Raw genomic sequence first — 21,141 nt, 5'->3', positions numbered from 1 at the left:
CAACAAATAAACAAAGTAAATCTAGAGAAGCTACCAGAAAACTAGTCCACCAAGCGACCTTCTTCTCATCTGGCACCATTCTGTAGGTCCACCATGGTCCCCAAAAGTTTGACTGATATGTTGACACTACATCTTTCCGGATGCAATCGTCTATCCCAAACCTATGAAAAAAAAGCACCAAAACATTTTGTTAGATGAGACAAAGACCAATGTAAACTCAAAGCATTACAATAGCCCTTAGACCTAGTACAAGACCACTGTCTGAACCATAGCTCAAATACAAAACTTAACAAATAAATTAAACACTCAAACACATAATTAAAAATACAGTCGTTTTAAACAGACGTTATCAAGTCAACAAATCATCTTTATCCTTTAGTTCCTGTCTGAACTAATAACTCAAAAGACAGAACTTAAAAAATAACTCAAACACTAAAACGACAAACAAATAACTGAAACACTGAACTCACCATAAAGTTCCATTGGGTCTGAAGAAGAACCACGTAGGATATTCATCTGCAAAAGAACAAAAAAAACATTACAAATACTTGAACATTACAAATATGGGTTGTACATTGACCCCAACCCTAAAACGAAACAGAACATGAAAATTAAAAACCCAGAAGATTGACCCATCAGATTTCAATATACGAGTCTAAAAGGGAAACAAATAAGAGATTTCTGACCTTAAACAGAGGAACGTAAGGAAGAGAGAAAGGATACTGAGGGTTAGCTTTTTTTTTTTTTTTAAATTGACTGTGAGAAAGGATAGAGATTGACTGTGAGAAGAGGACAAGATAGATACGTAATATTTGTAGGCGGAGCAAACAAGTAGATTAGCTTCCTTTTTTTCAATTAATAAATCAAGTGGCTGATATTGGTTTAGCCGGGAAAACAACCCGGGAAGTGAAAAATTTCGTGATTACTTTCTAATTTTTAGATTGTTACCAATCTACTTGTCGCTATTTGTTTCTACGGGAGTTATATACTTGGGAAATTACTCCCGCCACTTAAGAATTTTGTGGTTAGTATTTTACAATAATACTATTAATAATTAAATAGGAATTTTGATAAAGTTTAGCATTCAAAGATAAATGAAAAACAATATTAAAACAAAGGAATTAAGTTAAATACATGACAAATTATTATTTGTTTTTTTATTTGTTTTAGAACACATACATTATTTTCTTAACCATTTATTCATACAATATTAAATACATTACAAATTATTATTTATCTTCTTATTTGTTTTATAACACATACATTATTTTTTTAACCATTTATTCATACAATATTATTAGTCCGAATGCGAATCTGAATCAGAATATTCGTCATACTGATCGATAAAATCATTTTCAGATAAATATTCATCTTCTGGATTAATCATTGGCATCGGTTCGTAATTTGAATCATCTTGGACTGCATGTGCTTCGACTCGCACAATATTAGTGGATGGTATCACATGATCAACAATATTGTTTTGTATTGCATTTTGAGAAACTTCTTTAGTTTCAAAAAATCCTCTCGACATAACTTTTATTGTTGTCCACCATTCTTCTCTTCTTGATCGTAGACGAGGATAAGGAACATAACATACTTGATCACATTGTTCTGGTAATATAAAAGGATCGTACTTGTCATAATGCATTTGTGGGCAAACATCAACAATGCCAGATGGATGTCTTCGTATTCCTTGATCGATGTTGAACCAATGACATTTAAAAATCATGGCTTTTAACCCAACGGCACCATGATACTCTATCATGAATATTTCTTCGATAAGTCCAAAATACTCGGTCTCAGTATTTCCAGGAACACAAACACCAAAATTCATTGTCTTCTTATTTTGTCAATGGCTTTGTGTGTGGTAATGATATCCTCTCGAATAATACATAGGCCATGACGTGATTTGGTGCTTTGGACCTTGTACAAATTCCAACATCCACAATGGAAATTCAAATGATTTGCTAGCATTGTTAATCTGCATATATTTCTTATTTAATAGCTGAGATAAAAACATGTATATAATATGTTATAACATGTATATAACTTTCGCACTTACGTAATCTTTACACCACATTGCAAATTTTTCATCTTTTGCTCTTGTCATATCGTTAGAAGTTATGTTTGGGTGGTTATCCATCATATATTCTTCAAACATCCTGCATATATATTATTGGTTTTCTAGATATCCATTATATATTCATAACCATCTACGTCATTATTAATTATAAATAACATAATATACCTCTCATATGGTTCAAATACTTCACAGTTGAGCAATAAAAATGTCTGAAGAATATTATAATCTTCATCATTTAACCATGCACTACTTGATTTCCCACTGATTCTTCCTTCGTGCTGGAACATTATTGGAACATCAAGATATTTGTAAGTGAATCTGATTTCGTTGACATCTTTTTCAGGGACTTGAACTATTGAAGGTGCAATATAATTATTTGTCACGTAAGAAATTTCTTCATTCACACACTGAGCCACTATTGATCCTCCGATCCTGGCTTTGTTTTTAACCTTTTTTTTCAGATGATACATGTATCGTTCAAACGGATACATCCACCTATATTGGACCGGACCACCTAGTAAAGCTTCATCTGGGAGATGGACAGGTAGATGTTCCATCACATCAAAGAATGCCGGTGGAAATATTTTTTCAAGATTGCAAAGCATAATTGCAATATTTTCTTTCAGTCTAGCAACATCTTCAATCTTCAAGATTTTGGCAGATATATCTCGAAAGAAGAGTGCGATATCTACACAAATTGAACAAATAAGAATATTAATTAAAAATATTCAGCAAGAGTATTATATCTTTTTGGCAAAAATAATAATAATTATTTCAAATATTGAATACCTGAAATTGCCGTATGAACAGGTTTTGGAAGAAGTTCCGCAAATGCAATTGGGAGAAGTCGTTGCATGATGACATGACAGTCATGGCTTTTTAATCCTGATATCTTTCCACTGTTCAAATTAACACAATGTGAAAATTTCGAAACATACCCATCTGGAAATTTAATATCGGTCTTCAACCATGTTAGAAATTTTTCTTTGCCTTCCTTCGACAATCTAAAGATTGGAATAGGCACTCTTCCATCTTGGGAAATCTCTAACTCGGGTCTTCTGCAAAATAAAGGGAGATCCATCCTTGAGTTTATGCTATCCTTTGTCTTCCCAGGTACATTTAGCACTGTGTTAACCAGATTATCAAAGAAATTTTTTTCTATATGCATAAAATCAAGATTGTGTCGAAGAAGTAGGTTCTCCCAATAAGGTAACTCCCAAAAGATACTCTTCTTCACCCAATTATGATCAACACCATACCCTTCAATAGATCGAGTAGGATTGTCATGTCCTTTGCCTCCACAATCAACTGTTTTACGCAGTCCACGTATATTATTTATTCTTTCATGTAATATTTCCTCTCCGTTTAACCATGGTGGAGGATCATCATGGACAGTTTTACCTTTTAAGAAATCTTTAACATTCCGCCTATAAGGATGTCCTTCAGGCAAAAACTTTCTATGACAATCAATCCAACTGTGTTTTTTACCGTTTGGTAACCAAAACGACTTGGTCTCATCCATACAATACGGACAAGCCAACCTTCCATGGGTCATCCATCCAGATAACATCCCGTATGCTGGAAAATCGCTAATTGTCCACATCAAGGCCGCTCGCATCGTGAATTTTTCTTTTCGTGAGACATCGTAAGCCTCCACCCCTTCACTCCATAAATTTTGTAATTCTTCAATCAACGGTTGCAGATATATATCCAAGCTTTTCTTTGGATGCTTTGGCCCTGGCACTAATATAGAGAGGAAGAAATATTCCCTTTTCATGCACACTCCGGGGGGTAAATTGTATGGTGTCACGATGACGGGCCATACAGAATATGATTGTCCATTCATACCAATTGGATTAAATCCATCGGTTGATAAACCCAGATAAACATTGCGACTCTCAGAAGAAAAATTAGGATATACCTCTTTAAAATGCTTCCATGCTCTTCCATCTGAGGGATGATGCATTTGTCCTTCGGGGGACACATGTTCAGGATGCCACCTCATTTGTGAAGCTGTCGTTTCTGATTGGTACAATCGCTTCAACCGATCCGTAATAGGCAGATAAAACATCCTTTGCTTTGGTATTTTCTTCCCTGATCGGCCGACATTTGGTTCATAACGGTCTTTTTTACAAAAGCGACAATGTAGTAACTTACTATCTTCCCCTTTCCAAAATAGCATACAATTATCCTCGCACACATCAATCTTATGACATGGCAACCCTAGAGACCGCGTTAACTTCTTTGTCTCGTAGTACGATTTAGGCGCAATATTAGGCGACGGAAGAACAGCTTTAAAGGTTTCAGTAATTTCATCCAGACATTCCTCTGAAAGATTAAAATTGGTTTTCCAATTCATCACTTTTGAGGCCAAATACAGTTGAGAAATTTCATCAGTACACCCCTCGTATAAAGGTTGATTTGCCGCTTCTAACGCTTGAAAAACAGCATCATGTTTTTCTTCGTAAGCTGGCTCTTGGACGTTTTCTGGAAAACTAGCATCACCGGGTAACATATTAAAATCTGTATTGGAATCATGGTACTGATCCTCCATTGGAACATTGTTAGAATAATTACCCCATGGTTCATGCTCCATCACATGATGACTTCCTGATGTTTCACCATCATTGTATTGCCAATTTTCTCCGTGATGCGTCCACAAGTAATAATTTTCTGTAAATCCTTTCAACATAAGATGTTTCGTCACTTTATCAACATCGCGATATTTTTGATTCTTGCATTTTTTACAAGGAAAAACAACTTCCCACACTCAAGAAAAAATGCTTGATTACAAGCAAAAGAAATAAAAGTGTTTACACCCTCAATAAATTTCTCGCACAAACTATGATCAGAACGTTTTAATCTTTTATACATCCATTCTCTTGATTGAAAGAAATCTCCCATTTTTTAGAAAGTTTGTTTCTTGTGTTATGAAACGATGTCGAGCTTGTTTACAATTTATAATCATCTTAGGCTTCAAATACAAATATTCCTTGCCCCATCAATTATTTATGGCTAAAGAGAATATATTCTTTGCTCCATCTAATGTATATATATACAAGGTGATTCTCCCGTGATCATGCACGGATATAAATATTTATAAAGATAATATATTATAATTAATTGATATTTACTTTTGGCTTTAACTAAATTTATAATTTATTTGTATAATTTGTTTTGATAATATTATATTATTTTAACTAGACATATGATTTTGGATATGTTTTATTTAGTCGGTTTGGTTGTTTCTGGGTAAACAATCGATTTGTTTATCACCTAGGTATGTTGGATTGCATCTATTTCTCCGAACTGGACTATAATATTTTATTTTAAATATAGTAAATTTTGATTAAATTCTTATTTGCATTTAGATTGGTTGTTTTTCCAGATATGTAAATATATTTTAGTAAGATGATGTATAACGTAATATATATTTATCTTAAAATTAAGTAAAAAATATATGAAGTTTTTATTGAAAATTACATAAATGAATATAATGATAATATTCTGAAGACTCATACATATATATATATATATATATATATATAATTATATTGTAACAATTCGTTAATATTTTATTTTTATTTATTAATATATTTTGAGTCATCCTACAATAAATATGTATAAAAATAAATATATTATTATTATAAATTATATATTTTAATTGTGGTTAGATCTTTGATTTAGGATATAAATTAGATTAGTCGAGTTAAATAAATTCTGTCAAATTCAAACTCAAGTAAAATTATTTTTTATTCTAATTAATTCAAATCAAATTAGTTTTATTTCTCGGTTATAAGTATATTTTTGTTCGGTAAAAATATGTTTAAAACGGAATATTACTATTTTGGGAACTTTCCTTTTTAATGAAATCATATTTTATATACATATATTTTCGTTTTTAAATTCGTTTTTAAACTTTATAATTTTTTTCTTTTTATATATGTTTTGAAAAAAAATAAAAAGAAAACTAAACAAAAAAATTAATAATAATATATTAATTCAATATTTTAATTCATTAAAGGTATCTCTGTAAATAACTGTTGTAAAAATTAACGTGAGCATGACACGTAGAAAACTGACTTCTCAAATAATATTATAGAGATATATTTTTTTCCCCATCAAATATACATATTCTTTACGTAGTTATATTTGAGGCTAAAGAAAATATATTCTTTGCTCCATCAAATATAGATATTCTTTAGATAGCTATATTTGTGGTTAAAGAGTATATTCTTTGCCCCATCAACTATTTGTCTGAACCAATAAATATGCATCTTACAACCTTACGAGAGATTGATTATATAACTTATATTTAATGTACAACATGTGACTTGTTAATATATGATTCTTCTTTTTTTGTCAATAATATATGATTCTTTATTACTCATTTTTTGTGTTTACTCTTTAATAGTGTTGCGATGAATCATTTATTTTTCGGTCCCAAAATCTAGTTAATATCTTTTGTAGTTATGATGCTAGTCTATGGCTACTTCTTAAATATTTAAAATAATTATTTTCCGAGCTTTTTTATAATTGATGCAACTAGTCTTTCACACATTTATCTGGAACCAAAGAACCAAATTAAACTAAATCGGAAAATAAGTTTGGTTCGAGTTTGAATCCCAACAGTTATATTAGTGGACCATATACATCTATTGAACCAAAAAAAAAAACTGAATTCGAACCAAACCGAGAGCCAAATAAGTACCCAAATTTCTATAATATAATATATCTATATATATATACTAATTATATTTATTTTAAAAATAAAAATAACTTAAAATTATTTATAAGTTAAATAACCAAAAAGTTAAATGACTAATATAATTTTGATCCAAAATAATTAAAATTATCTGAATTATTCGAGTTTTTATCTGCAACCCCAAAATATCTGATATTAATCTCAAAAAAATTGTTTTTTTTTACTTTTAACCCAAATTAACAAAAAAATCAAAACCGGATAGAATCTTAAATTACTTTGGAAATAAGACGGATTTCAACTTGGTTACCCAAACCAAACAAAAAAAACAAAATAAACAAAACAAAACCAAACTCAATATTTTAATAGATCCTAAACCTTTAGAACCGAAGAACCAAACCATGAAGCAAACCGAGAATTGAAATGCCTAGCGATATGTGAAATTGTTTTACTTTTTATCTTCATTTTTTTTTAAAAAAAATTCTTATCTTTTTTTTTGGTAATATAAAGATATGTTCTCTCTGCAACCTAAAAAAAAGTAAAAAATGTATAACATATTTAATGTATCGTACAAATCCTAGTACAAGCGTAGATAGTTAATGTAATTAATTATGGAACCAGATTTGAACATGCTGATATGTTTTCTTAGCATTATAATCTTTTAAATATTATAACCACAACCACATTTGTGACCACATGCAATTTTAAAAATTATATTTCTACGGATAGCTACAATTTAAGTCTGTGGTTAAAATGTTAACGAAAAATTCTGTGGATATCTACGGATAATATATGTCCACAATTTATTCTGAAGCGTATTGTGGCTTTTTATCCTCGAGATAGCCACAAAGTACATTTTGTAGCTATATAGCAACAATTATCCGCGAGTAAAGTTGTGGATACGGAAGCCATGAATCTTGTGGGGGATTTTTGTGGAAATGTATATCCACAATTTATTTTTGTAGTTAATTGTGGCTGTGTTTTCTTCGAATAGCCACAAAAGTTATTTTGCTGCTATGGAGCGACAAAAAAACAACAAATGGCCACAAATTTTAGATTTTGTAAATAGTGGCTAATTTTGCGGAGATTTTGTAGCTGTTTTATACTGTCCACAAAAGTTTTGTGGCTAAGTTGTGGCTAAAAGCAAGTTTTCTTGTAGTGGAAAAACCGAAACCCGAATAGATCCGAACCGAATCCGAATGGATATCCGAACCCCCACCCCTGATTTTAACAACCAAATATGCATTGTTTTGTTTGTATAACTCAGTTCAATAATGTTTAAACGTTTTAGCATTTGTTCGTGAAAGAAAATAATAAGAAGAGCAATATCGCCAATATGAGATGGTCAAAGTTTATCCCAAATAAATTACATGTGCAAGTAAAGAACTTAAATATTAAATGGAATGGAAGTCCATTATTCAAACCTTATTCTTTATTTAAAAGCATATGAAGATCTTGACATGATTATATATATCTTGTAGCCATCCCTTTGGACATGGAGTGTCCTCGTGGGTTTACTTTGATATAATTATAAGCCGACGGCACATGCCTCTAGCCATGTTCCTATCGATTCAAAAACTTTACTGACTGAAGTCACTGAACTGTTTGAACTGTTTGATATACACTCCAGCTCATAAAGAACAAAGTCAACTCGTGGAGTGCAAGAAGCTTGCCTTATGCAGGGAGACTTCTCCTTCTCAATACGGTCATAAACGGCATCACTAACTTCTGGACTTCGACCTTCATCTTACCCAAAGCCTGCATCACAAAGATAAACTCCCTCTGCAGTTCATTCTTATGGCATGGCTCCTCCGAAGCTGCACACTCAGCGAAAGTTGCTTGGGAAACGATAATGCTTTCTAAGGATGAGGGTGGTCTTGGCTGCAGGGACCTGAGGGCCTGGAACAAGGCTTGCTCGATAAAACTGATATGGCTGCTTTTCAAATCCTCTGGCTCTATCTGGGTTGTTTGGTTTATTCAGGAAATCCTTGGAGGTGAGCTATCAACCTTCTGGACAATAAAGCCTAAGCAGCGCCACCCATGGTTTGTAAAAAAACTCCTAGGCCTCCGAGATCTGGCTTTCCGCTGGATCAAAGTGAAAGTGGGGTCTGGTGCCTCTGTTCGATTCTGGTCAGATAATTGGTCTTCTCTGGGCGCCATCTTAACTTTCTTGTCTTCTTCCATCTCCAATTCAATGGGTATTCCTCAAAACGCCACTCTTCAAGACATCTACTATAGAATCACAATATCAATAAGAAGTTCTTCTCTTATTATTCAATCACAAAGCTCAAACTTAATATCTCAAACTCACACACTTATGCATCACAATATGCATTACTATATATAGGACTTAGACATGTCCTAATCCTTATAGTATTATCACACACATAATATCCTAATCCTTATAGATAATCATAACTTTTAAATAAGAAAAAGGAAACTTGCAACTCAAGCTTATCCAACATTCTCCCCTTTAAGCTTGAGCTTGTCTTCACACACATCTTGAACTCCAATAAGTTCACGCATCTCTTTAAACTTGTTTCGACCAAGTGATTTGGTGAGGATATCAGCCTTCTGTTCGCTTCCCGGAATATGTTCAACTTCAACCAACTCATTTTCGACGCACTCTCTTATGAAATGAAATCTTCTATGAATATGCTTGCTTCGTCCATGAAACACCGGATTTTTTGACAAAGAAATTGCTGACTTGTTATCAACCTTAATGACCACACGTTCACTTACTTCTCCAATAGCTTCACTTAGCAACTCTTGTAACCAAATAGCTTGTTTCGCAGCTTCTGTTGCAGCCATAAACTCTGATTCACATGAAGAAAGAGCTACCAATTCTTGTTTTGTAGAACTCCAAGTTATAGGACTCTTGCCAAGGTAGAATATATGTCCCGTTGTGCCTTTACCATCGTCGACGTCTACGTTACATGAGCTGTCGCTGTAACCTAACAAGCCGGTACCTTTACCACGTTCATATCGCAAACCGAGAAAGATAGTGCCTCGAAGGTACCTTAGAACTTGTTTCATCGCTGCTCCATGTGACACTCTAGGATCTTGCATATACCGGCTCAAAACTCCAACGCTGAATGCTAGGTCCGGTCTTGTATGTAATAAGTAGCGTAAGCATCCAATGTTTCGACGAAACTCTTTCTCATCGACCTTCTCCTCGTCTTTAGCCTTAGAGAACTGAGCATTTTGCTCCAACGGCACGTGTGTTAGATTGCACGAACTCATACCGCTTTCCTCAAGAATCCGTCGGGCATATCTATCTTGTTTAAGTATAATGCCTCCATCGTATTGTAATACTTCTATTCCCAAATAGTACGTCAACAGACCAAGATCACTCATCTCAAACTTCGCTCCCATCTCTTTCTTAAACTCAAGTATAGCTCGTGAGGATGAGCCAGTGACTAAGAGATCATCGACATAGACTACTACGATTAGAAGCTCCTCACTTGCTTCTTTACGGTAAAGAGAGGGCTCTTTGGAGCACCTTTGAAAGTTTAAGCCACGCAAGATCTGGTTAAGTTTTATATTCCAAGCTCTTGGAGCCTGCCGTAAACCGTAAAGGGCCTTCTTAAGTCTATAGACTTTGTGTTCCTCTCCTGCGACCGTAAAACCCTCGGGTTGATACACAAAAACTTCCTCTTTCAGCTCTCCGTGGAGAAAGGCAGTCTTGACATCAAGATGATGTATCTCCCAGCCATGAGAGCCAGCTAATGCTATGATCAGACGTATAGTCTCAATACGAGCCACTGGAGCAAACACTTCGTCATAATCTACTCCGTGCCTTTGAACATAACCTTTTGCTACCAGCCGCGCCTTGTATTTGTTGATAGTCCCGTCGGCATTGCGCTTGATTTTGAAGACCCACTTCAAGCCTATTGGCTTTACACCATCAGGTAACTCAACAAGATCCCAAGTATTGTTCTTCTCTATAGAACAAATCTCATCCTTGCACGCATCAACCCAAACTTTTATCTTTCTCGCTTCATTGTAATCCCATGGTTCGTCATTGATAATCATTAGCAATCTCTCCCCCTCTACTTCCGCGAGAAGAACGTAATCATCAAGATGTGAGGGTCTGGTGATGATCCTTGTTGATCGTCTAGGTAATGGTTCAACTTCATCATCTTCACTACTGCCATTATTGTCATAACCGAGATCTTCTCTGTCCTCAAGAGCTCGAGTCACAGGCCCTGCTTCATTTGTGCTCTCGATTACCCGAGATAGATCAAACTCAAGTTCTCCAGAATCGCCGTTGTTGTCTTTACACCAGTTCCAACTCTTGTCTTCTTCGAAGATCACATCCCGGCTCACAATGATACGTTTGCTCAAAGGATCATATAGCCTATAGGCTTTTGATCCTGGTTCTGTTCCAAGGTGGACAAGAGTTCTGGACCTGTCATCGAGTTTCTTTCTTCCTACGCTTTCGGTTCGTGCGTGACAAACACATCCAAACACTTTGATATGACCGAGATTTGGCTTGCGTGATCTACAAGCTTCGTATGGTGTGCATCCCTCCAATGACCTAGTAGCAACTCGATTGATTAGATAGGTGCAGTGCCTTATTGCTTCACCCCAGAGATGGTTCGGCAGTTTCATGTGTTTTAGGATGCTCCTAGCCATCTCAAGGAGTGTTCTATTACGTCGCTCCACTACGCCGTTCTGCTGTGGAGAGTATGGTGCGGTTAGGTCTCGCTTAATTCCGTTCTTCTCGCAGTACACTTGAAACTCTTGAGAACAAAATTCTCCTCCTCTATCTGTCCGTAAATTCTTGAGTTCTGTACGAGTTTCTTGTTCAGCACGTATCTTAAAAGTTTTAAACTTTTCAAAGGCTTCGCTTTTCTCTTTTAGCAATGCCGTCCACATGTATCGAGAATGATCATCTATTAGGACGAATATGTATCGACTCTTGGCTGGGGTTGGTGGCGTGATGGGTCCACATAGGTCGGCATGTACCAGCTCAAGGAGTTTCTTTGCTCGATATGATGTAGCTTGCGGGAACGGCTTGCGAGTTTGTTTTGCTTTTAAGCAGGACACACATGTCTCGGAGCTGTGATCGATATCTGGAACGCCGTTTACAAGCTCCTTACGTACCATGAGTCTCATTGTATCCTTGCTAATATGCCCCAAACGTGCGTGCCATAACGTGCTGTCTCCTAACCCCTTTACTTGTAGACATTGTATGAGATCGACCTGTAGAGTTACTTTATACAATCGATTCTTTGCTCTAGTACTCCTAACCATCAGCTGTCCATCTCTATCATATAGGCTTAGTTGATTATCTTTCATACAAACTTCACACCCAACTTCTGTAGCTTGTCCTAAGCTGACGATGTTACTTCGTAATGCCGGTATGTAATATACATTCCTTAGCACTTTTTTTTCTCCACCTCTAACTATGAAACGGATCGAACCTTTTCCCATTATGTCTATCCTGGAATCATCTCCGAACCGTACCTTTCCAGTGATCGTTTCGTTCAGCTCATAGAAAAACAGTCGGTTACCACTCATGTGGTTGCTAGCGCCGTTATCAAGGTACCAGATATCCATCGAATCTTCCTCACCCTCAAACCTCTTAGGATCTACCTTGTTCTCGTTAAGGTAAACTATCTCATTCATCATGAGAGCGTCTGCTTCTTGTGTGTTGTCTTCCTCCTTCTTCTCAACGGTTTCTTGAAGATTCAACAGTTTGTCGGGACAATCCGTAGCATAGTGTCCGAGTTTGTCACAGTTAAAGCAGGTAATGTGAGATGCATCACCTCCACCAGCTCGTCCTTGCCGATACGTGTCCCTTTGTTGTTGAAACGATCCCCGCGCGCGGCCTCTTCCTCGCCAACCTGTTCGTCCACTGCGTCCTCGTCCACGATTGTTATAGTTATTGCCGTAGTTCTCCTGCCTCGAGTCTGCGTACATCAGTTTACTCGAGTCATCAACTGTGTCTTCTTCTTCTTCAGTTATTCTTTCTTCGTAAGCTTTCAATCTCCCAATGATATCCTCAAAGCTTGTCAAGTTTAAGTCCAATACTTGCTCAAGTGAAGCTACAATATGAATATACTTCCTTCTTGGCAAGCTTGACAAGAATTTCTTGACAATCTTTGGCTCCTCGATTGTCTCCCCTAAGGAGGCTGCCTTGGAGGTTATCTCTGAAAGTTTTCCAACGAATGTATCAATTGTGTCTGCGTCTTTCATCTTGAGTCTATCAAACTCAGCCATCAAGGTTTGTAGTCTTGCTTCACGTACTCTCTCTGCTCCTATATGGCGTGATTTCACAGCATCCCAAACAGATTTTGCATTGTCTAAATCTCCGACTTGAAGAACCAAAGCTTCAGGTATTGATTGGAACAACAAGGCGATGGCCATATTGTTTTTATCTTCTGCTTTGCTCCCAGGGTCGATTGTTTCCCAGACTTTGCTCACCTTTAATGCTATCTTCATCCTCATAGCCCAAACTGTATAATTTGAAGAAGTAAGCATCGGAAGCTTAACAGATGTAGCCCCGACATCTTTGGTGCTTAGCACGAGATCATCTTTCGTATCACTCATAGTTGTTTATGCTCTGATACCAAATATAGAATCACAATATCAATAAGAAGTTCTTCTCTTATTATTCAATCACAAAGCTCAAACTTAATATCTCAAACTCACACACTTATGCATCACAATATGCATTACTATATATAGGACTTAGACATGTCCTAATCCTTATAGTATTATCACACACATAATATCCTAATCCTTATAGATAATCATAACTTTTAAATAAGAAAAAGGAAACTTGCAACTCAAGCTTATCCAACATCTACCACAACGGTACATGGCGAGTACGTCCTACAAGATCAGACAAGCAGGTTACAGTCCAAGCTTTACTATCTTCTCTAAATTTGAATACAGAACCAGATACTATAATTTGGTGTGTCGAGGATTCTATTTGGGACAGATACAGTACCGCTGAAATTTACAGCCTACTGAAGAAGCATGGCAATAAGGTACCTTGGAGTCAGATTATTTGGAGCAAAGGTGGAATCCCAAAACATAACTTCATCGCTTGGCTGGCAACACTAAACCGCCTCCCGATCGTCTGCTTCAATGGGGACTGAATGTGAATCCAAATTGTCTCCTCTGTACTACTACTGCGGAGTCCTGTGATCACCTCCTGTTTGAGTGCTCCTACTCTGCCTCTCTGTGGTTGATCTTCTCAGTGCGCCTACGTCTAACTATGCCAGTGAATTGGGTCTCCTCGATCACTGCTCTGCAATCTCTTACTGGTCCTGCGTGGTATAAGAAATTGTGTTGCTTGGTCTGGAAATTAACAATCTACTCTCTCTGGGCCGAGAGGAATTCTAGACTTCACTGAAACGCTTACCGCTCTATTGACTCATTAGCTGCCTCAACTATGTTTCGGTTCTGGGTTGAGTCTACAACCTAATTGCTGCAACCGTCTTACTCGATCCTCCGGCTCCTAACGCTCCCATCTTTGTTTGATTAAAGTTTTGTAACTTGATGTGTTAGACTTCCTACTCGGCTGAAGCCCATAACAGTAAGGCTTGGCTAGCCTGTATTTTTTCTTTCTCATACTTTAAATAGAAAAAAAGTTGCAAAAAAAAAAAACTTTTAAGCTTGTTTTTCACATTCGAATTGCGATAATACTATCTACATATTTAATACTTCTACAGCCAATATAAAAATTCAAATCTAACGTGCTTGGTCTTAGATTAGGCAGCTCTTTTCTGATGGTCAAATTTTTCTACCACTCGTGCTTTCCTTCTAATAATTTTTCTAAAACCGACAAGGAAATAATAGATCACAATAGGAATGGCAATTAGGACAACCCGCCCCGCCGTGGCCCGCCCCGCTGCGGTCTCTATCTCTGGCGGATCTTTGCGGGTCAGCCCGCCGTAACCCGCGGTTCCTAAACCTCTACCCAAACCCGCCCCGCTTGCTACATAGGACTTTGCGGTCCGGCCCGCGGGTAGTGAAAATGCAGTCCTCATTAGTTTTCTTCTTCTCATTGACCTTGAGACATCTCATAACTCTTCGCAAATCAAACAGTTCTCAAAAAGACAAAAAAAAGAAGAATGGAAGTGATGAGCTTAACTGCTCCATCTTCGCAAAGAAAATTCACTAGCTGCTTCTTAAGCGCACCAACAAGCCCACGAAGAATCACAGAGTGGTACATAGAGTACGAGGAGGAGGCAAAAAAGAAACTTCTCCGAACGTTCTTTGATTCCTTTCGATTGGGAAGAGAATCAAGGCAGTTCGAGGAAGATCACTTACAATGAAGAAGACACTGTTGATGATAAACAAGATAGATGAGACATGATATTAGCGTACACGCTTTCTTTGGTTTCTCTACTAAAGATTGAAAGTGTAATATTGAATCAATCTGATACCAATGACAATTAATAGTAAAACTTTAAATCAATCAAAGTTTCAAACAAAACATCTCAGAAATAATAAAAAAAAAAACTGATAACTTCTTGTCACTAAAGTCTACAACCATCATGTTTCAAGTCAACTAGTCAAGTCAAACAAAACAAACGAACTCTTGAACTCAATACTGTAACTTAGTAGCAGATTGTAAATTTTTAATCTAATTACAGTATAGAATGGCGAGTGATATAAATAACATGCAAAGATTTAACTTTAACTCGTGTCTACCGAGATGAAGAAATCATATACCTGTGTCGATGGTAGATGGTGGTAGATCGAGGAAGAGGTGAAGCTACAGTGGTAGATGGAGGAAGAAGAACGAGGAAGAAGAGAAGCTATGGTAGTAGATCGAGGAAGAAGAGAAGCTCCGGTGGTGCTCTCTACGAAAAGAAGTACGGTTGTAGACCAAAGATGAAGAGAAGGTACCGATGAAGAAGATAAGGCCCGGTGGTGAACTTTGTCAACGGGTGGAAGAGAAGGTCCAAAATTTCCTTCACAGTCGCCATTTCTCATCTTTTTCATCGGTGAGCAGAACGCAAATGTCTCTAGTGAAGAAGACACGCGGGTCTCGAATGTCCCGCAAACCCGCGTCGACCCGCCCTGCATTGGCCAATACCCGAAATTGACCAACCCGCAAGACCCGCAATATCTTGGGCCTAAGATATGTAAGCCCAAGCCCGCCCCGCAGTGGGACTTTACGGGTTAGGCCCGCGGGCTAACGTACAAATTGCCATCCCTAGATCACAATATGTTTTTTTTGCAACCACATAATTGCATAAAATTCCTCGTCTGTCACACACAAATAAGAAAAGACGAAGAAAGTTTTGCAACAATAGCGTCAAAATAAGAAAAGGCGAAGAAAGTTTATGCAAAAAATTTTATGGGCGCAAAAATATATGCATAATGTTTTTCTTGGTTTTAATGTTAAGTGGTATATAATGTTATCGTCATGACTTTTTTTTTTTTTGCCATCTTGAGTTTTATTAAAAGGCCGTAGCCCAAAAAAGCAAAACCCATACACAAACAAGTAAAGCCCAAGGTCCAAAAAAGAAACACATGACCAGAAGCTCATAAACCGCCCAAAAACAGAGGGGACACTATCCTACTACACGCGTCAAGAAATAAACAAAGACAAGACACGTGTTTACACCTCAACAACAAGGGAAACACGCGTCGTGAAATCACCACAATCATCACCGCCGGGAACAAAGACGCCGGAAACCGAACGACATCTCCCCGGGCCACTCCAAGAACCATGCATCAACACCACGAATACTTCATCACCATAACTTCTTCCAAACGAGAGATCATCAAACGAACAAAGTCGAGATCTCATCCTGGTCACGAAGCCACCACCCACACACAACCCATCTTCAATCCGTCGGAGAGCATCCATCGAACAGTTCAAGATCTCATCCGACCACCAGTCCACCAAACAGAGAAGCCGATTACGACAGTTATCGACTATTATCAAGGTAGTTAGAAAGAACCTTTTCATCCCTCATATGAAATAACTAAAGAATATACGTTACTCCTTCTGTTTCATTATAAGTGTCGTTTTAGGTTTCGGCACATGGATTAAGAAAACAATTAATTTTGTACATTTCCTATTAAAAAACACTATTACCTATACACCTAACCATATTTCAACCAATAAAAAAATAAATTTTGCATTGAAAATCGAAAACGACACTTATTTTGTACCGAAAAAAATTCTCTAAAACGACACTTAATATAAAACGGAAGGAGTATGTGTTTTTAGCCGTCATGACTATTTTGAAGATAGTTAGAAAGAACCTTTTCATATGAAATTACTATTTTATTATTTAAAAATATTGTTAAATATTTTTTACCAATGCTCTAGTTTTATACGAACTAGTAAAGTATATATTTTAAATTTGGAAAAAAGTTTCTCAGCTACACCATGTATACTATAATATGGTGCAAACCATCCAGAGTATATAAATGTGTCGATAACTACACAATGTATATGATAAATACATGCCACATATACGACGTTAATAAAAATATGGTGCCAACATCATAACGAGGTTCAATTGATTTTAGTTAAAATAATTGGGGTCAGAGCGTAATTAATTAAAGTTAAACTCCGACCCGAACCAAACGAAAAACCCGACCTAGACTTAACCATTTCCTCCCCCAAATCGATTTCATTTGGAAATCTAGGGTTCATCGTTCAAAACAGAGAGAAAGAGACAGAGAGAGTGCAGAGAGGGGTTTGGTGTTATCGATTCAATATCAGTGAATTAGAATCCGGATGAGCTAATCGAAGAAACAAGGCGACAATGAGGTAAGAACCCTTGCTTGGTTACTTCGATTATTAGAATCAATTGATGGCTTTACCATGTTCTAATGCTATTTTAATGCTAACAGTGATTCGATACCGGTGAAGATTAATTGCTTCCATTCCGGTGTGTTCAAATATGATGAAGATGGGAAGCTAAATTATGTCGATGGTTTTATGGATCAGTTCGAAGTCAATGGTGATGAAGTTTTTGAAGAATTCCTGAAGATCATTGTTCTAAAAGTTAGTGTGGGGAGAATGTGGTACAAGTTACCGTATGAGGATATCTCAGAGAAGAAGGAGTTGCTTGAGAATGGAGAGAAAAACAAAAAGAGGATGGCTTCTAATGGTCATTATTATGGGGAGCTTGATGTCTTCATAGAGAAACCTGAAACTAGTGAAGACGACGAGGTTGATGCTGAGCTACAGAACGACGAGGTTAATGGTAGAGAGACTGCAAGGACTGAGCTACAAAATGACGAGGTTGATGGTAGATAGGTTGATGCGGAGCTACAAAACGACGAGGTTGATGGTGATGATGAAGCAGAAGAGAGTGAAGATGAGTATCAAGCGAGTGATAAATCTGATGATGAAGAGGATCTTGACAGAAATTTTGAAGAGGATCTTGAGATGTTTAGGGATGAGAACTATGAGGATGAGATTGTAGACGATGATGAGGTATATCCAGACACGGAACAGTCATTTGATGATGAAGAGGAACAAGCTGAGAGGATGGCTAATAAGGGTGAATTAGATGGCGTTTTTAGTCTTAGGCAGACCTTTTACAGTGGTGAAGAGTTCAAGAAGCAAGTGATCAAGTATATTATGCAGTCAAGAAGAAATGTAGTCTATGATAGATGGGAGAAGACAAAGATTGGTGCTAAATGCAGTGGTAGAGGTTGTGTGTGGCGTATATACTGCTCAGTAGAGAGACCCATTCATAAATGGATGGTGAAAGTGTACGTTAACACACATACTTGCCATCCCACATGTAAGTGTAAACTCTTTAAAAGTCCTGCCATTGCTGAAGTTATGTTGGAGAAAATTAGGAAGGAACCTGAAATGAGTACTCCAATGATTAGAGAAGAGTTTAGGGAGAAGTACAACATCATTATCTCCCCCGAGCAGGCAAAGATTGCTAGGCGTATTGTTCTTGATAAGCTACAGGCCGAATGCAATGAACATTTTGCAAGGCTAAGAGACTATGAGATGGAACTATTACGGTAACATTTTTTAATTTTAAGCTTTCTTAATATTGTTTATGGTTAAGTGTTCTTATGAATAAATGGTTTAATTTTTTTTAAATGCAGTTCAAATCCTGATAGCAAAATAGAGATCAATACAACAACGAAACCAAATGAAGCGAAAGCATTTCACTCCATGTATATCTGTTTTGACAAAATCCGCGTGGCATGGAAGGAGTATTGCAGGCCGGTTATTGGATTAGATGGGACATTCCTCAAGCACATCTCTCTGCAAGGACTGATTCTTACTGCGATAGGAAGGGATCCCAATAACCAGATATACCCAATAGCATGGGCTGTGGTCGACTCTGAGAGCAATGATAATTGGCAATGGTTCATTCACAGGTTGAAGATTGATTTGGGTTTAGGCGAGGGTGATCTTGTGACAATCATATCAGATCAGCATAGGGGATTGATTCATGGAGTTTCTGTCGAGTTGCCAAGAGCTGAACATAGAGCTTGTGCTAGGCACATCTACTCTAATCTGAAGAAGAATCATAAGTCTGATACACTGAAGCCTCTCTTCTGGCGCATTGCAAGTAGCTACAACGAGGGTGACTATGACAGGAGTTTGGACGTTTTCAAAAAGTTTGATCCGCTAGCAGCTGAAGAACTTATGAAGAAGGATCGTTCTACTTGGTGCAGGGCATTTTTCCGGATAGGTTCGTGTTGTTCTGATACACACAACAACTTCACATAGTCTTTCAATAGGACCTTGAAGATACCAAGAAAGAAGCCTTTTATTCAGATGCTTGAGTTGATTAGAAGAGATGCAATGCAAAGGATAGCTACTAGATATAAGACAGCGAAAATGAGACGGGTCTCGTTACAAAGAAGGCGAGAAAGGAGGTTGAAAAGTCTTGTGATGAAGCTAAGCATTGCTATTCTTATCCTAGCACAGGTGGTGCTTATGAGTGTGTTGAATTTTCAAATGGTTACACGGTGAATTTGCCTTGTCGTAGCTGCGCTTGTAGGAAATGGAACTTGTCTGGAATCCCATGTCGCCATGCTGTATTTGTTATCCGTGAAAATGGTTTCGAGGTTGAAGATTATATTTCAGATTATTATCTGACATCGAAGTGGCGAGGTTTGTACATGGATGGGTTGGGGCCTGTAAATGGTCCAAGGTTTTGGAAGCTATCTGGTGAAGACCGTATTGAAGCACCACCATACAAGAGACCGCCTGGAAGACCAAAGGGGAAGGCAAGGATTAAAGGAGTGCGTGAATCCCCGAAGAAAAATTAGACCAAAGTTGATAGAAAAGGAAGAATAGGTCATTGTGGTCTTCGTGGTGGTGAAGGCCACAACTCAAGGAAGTGTCCTCGTGAGGTACATTGTCGTCGTCGCAATTGTCTACCTTTTTTCTTTCTCGTGTTTGATTCTCTTTATTATGTTGTAGTCTGATGAAAGCAGAAAGCATAGGCGTCTCAACATGGAACAACAATCACATGAGCAAGCAATCGAGGACGTTTCCTCAACTGCACCACCTGCTACACAACCTTGACTTCTCTAGAATGTCTTTTTCTTCTCTCGGATGTCTTTTTTTCCTCTTTCGATGTCGTCTTTGGTCTTTGGATATGACGTTTCTCTGTTCGGATATGTCTGTTTTGGATGTTAAACTAGTGTTGATGTCTCTCTTGTTATGTAAGATCACCTATTTTGGATGTTAAAGCAATGAGTTCAAACTCTTTTTTTTATTGCTAACTGAAGTTGATTTCCAAACATTGTCAAACCATTACATAGTTAAGCATTACAACAACAACATTACAAAGGTTTTTAAAGATAATGAGCATGTCTTTAGAGCTTGAGAAAGGTGTTAATGATGTCTTCTTCCACTTCGGCATTTTTGGCCAATTCACTTTGAAGCATCGAAATGGTCTTCTTCAATCCCATAATAGTCTTGTCCTTCTGGCAAATTTCGTTTCTAGCTTCAATCAAAGCTTTCTTTTGCCATCCAAAAGCTTCTCCCTCATCGAACCATTGAAAAAACCCGCAATCACCTCCACTCTAACACAAACACAAAATTTAAAACTTCCCAAAGAACTCTATGACTATACCATACAAGATTCACAATTAGTTTATACCTTGAATTTTTCACACCCATAGAACCTTCGACCCGGATTTTTGTCTTTCCAAGCTTGAGATATCTTCGCCACCAATCCATAGTAACAAAACAAATTGCTTTCATTTGCCTTGCCCTTTCCCTGATTGCTCCATCTTCCACCAAATTACATCTCTCTTTCTCTCTTTCTTTGTTTCTGTCTCCTTCTCTCGGTCTCTTTCTCTCTGTTTTGAACGATGAACCCTAGATTTCCAAATGAAATCGATTTGGGGGAGGAAATGGTTAAGTCTGGGTCAGGTT

General features: G+C 37.1%; 2 protein-coding genes across 2 annotated transcripts; one reads left to right on the top strand and one right to left on the bottom strand.

The window, feature by feature from the left end:
• Positions 1 to 1,534: 1,534 nt before the first annotated feature.
• Positions 1,535 to 5,558, bottom strand: LOC125587785. The gene is made up of 4 exons (XM_048758947.1): positions 2,873 to 5,558; positions 2,249 to 2,771; positions 2,063 to 2,162; positions 1,535 to 1,981 (listed from the first exon to the last, which is right to left on the bottom strand). Exons 1-4 carry the CDS (start codon positions 4,773 to 4,775, stop codon positions 1,850 to 1,852), a joined length of 2,658 nt encoding a protein of 885 aa, XP_048614904.1. The 5' UTR covers positions 4,776 to 5,558; the 3' UTR covers positions 1,535 to 1,849.
• Positions 5,559 to 17,536: 11,978 nt separating this feature from the next.
• On the top strand, positions 17,537 to 20,283 carry LOC106398073. The gene is made up of 6 exons (XM_013838673.2): positions 17,537 to 17,541; positions 17,625 to 17,973; positions 18,034 to 18,758; positions 18,846 to 19,441; positions 19,681 to 19,997; positions 20,179 to 20,283. Exons 1-6 carry the CDS (start codon positions 17,537 to 17,539, stop codon positions 20,281 to 20,283), a joined length of 2,097 nt encoding a protein of 698 aa, XP_013694127.2.
• Positions 20,284 to 21,141: the final 858 nt, after the last annotated feature.

This window comes from Brassica napus, chromosome C5 (assembly GCF_020379485.1).
Source record: "Brassica napus cultivar Da-Ae chromosome C5, Da-Ae, whole genome shotgun sequence".
NCBI lineage: Eukaryota > Viridiplantae > Streptophyta > Magnoliopsida > Brassicales > Brassicaceae > Brassica > Brassica napus.
This window is presented reverse-complemented; position numbering and strand designations above follow the sequence as displayed.

Bases quoted from the DNA above. Each gene is read 5' to 3' on its own strand.
- LOC125587785 (XM_048758947.1), bottom strand. From the start codon at position 4,775: ATGTTGAAAGGATTTACAGAAAATTATTACTTGTGGACGCATCACGGA. The intron at 2,163-2,248 runs GTATATTATGTT...ATATATATGCAG, and splicing joins GTATTTGAACCATATGAGAG to GATGTTTGAAGAATATATGA. The intron at 1,982-2,062 runs GTAAGTGCGAAA...AAATATATGCAG, and splicing joins CAATGTGGTGTAAAGATTAC to ATTAACAATGCTAGCAAATC.
- LOC106398073 (XM_013838673.2), top strand. The intron at 18,759-18,845 runs GTAACATTTTTT...TTTTAAATGCAG, and splicing joins TATGAGATGGAACTATTACG to TTCAAATCCTGATAGCAAAA. The intron at 19,998-20,178 runs GTGCGTGAATCC...ATTATGTTGTAG, and splicing joins GGAAGGCAAGGATTAAAGGA to TCTGATGAAAGCAGAAAGCA.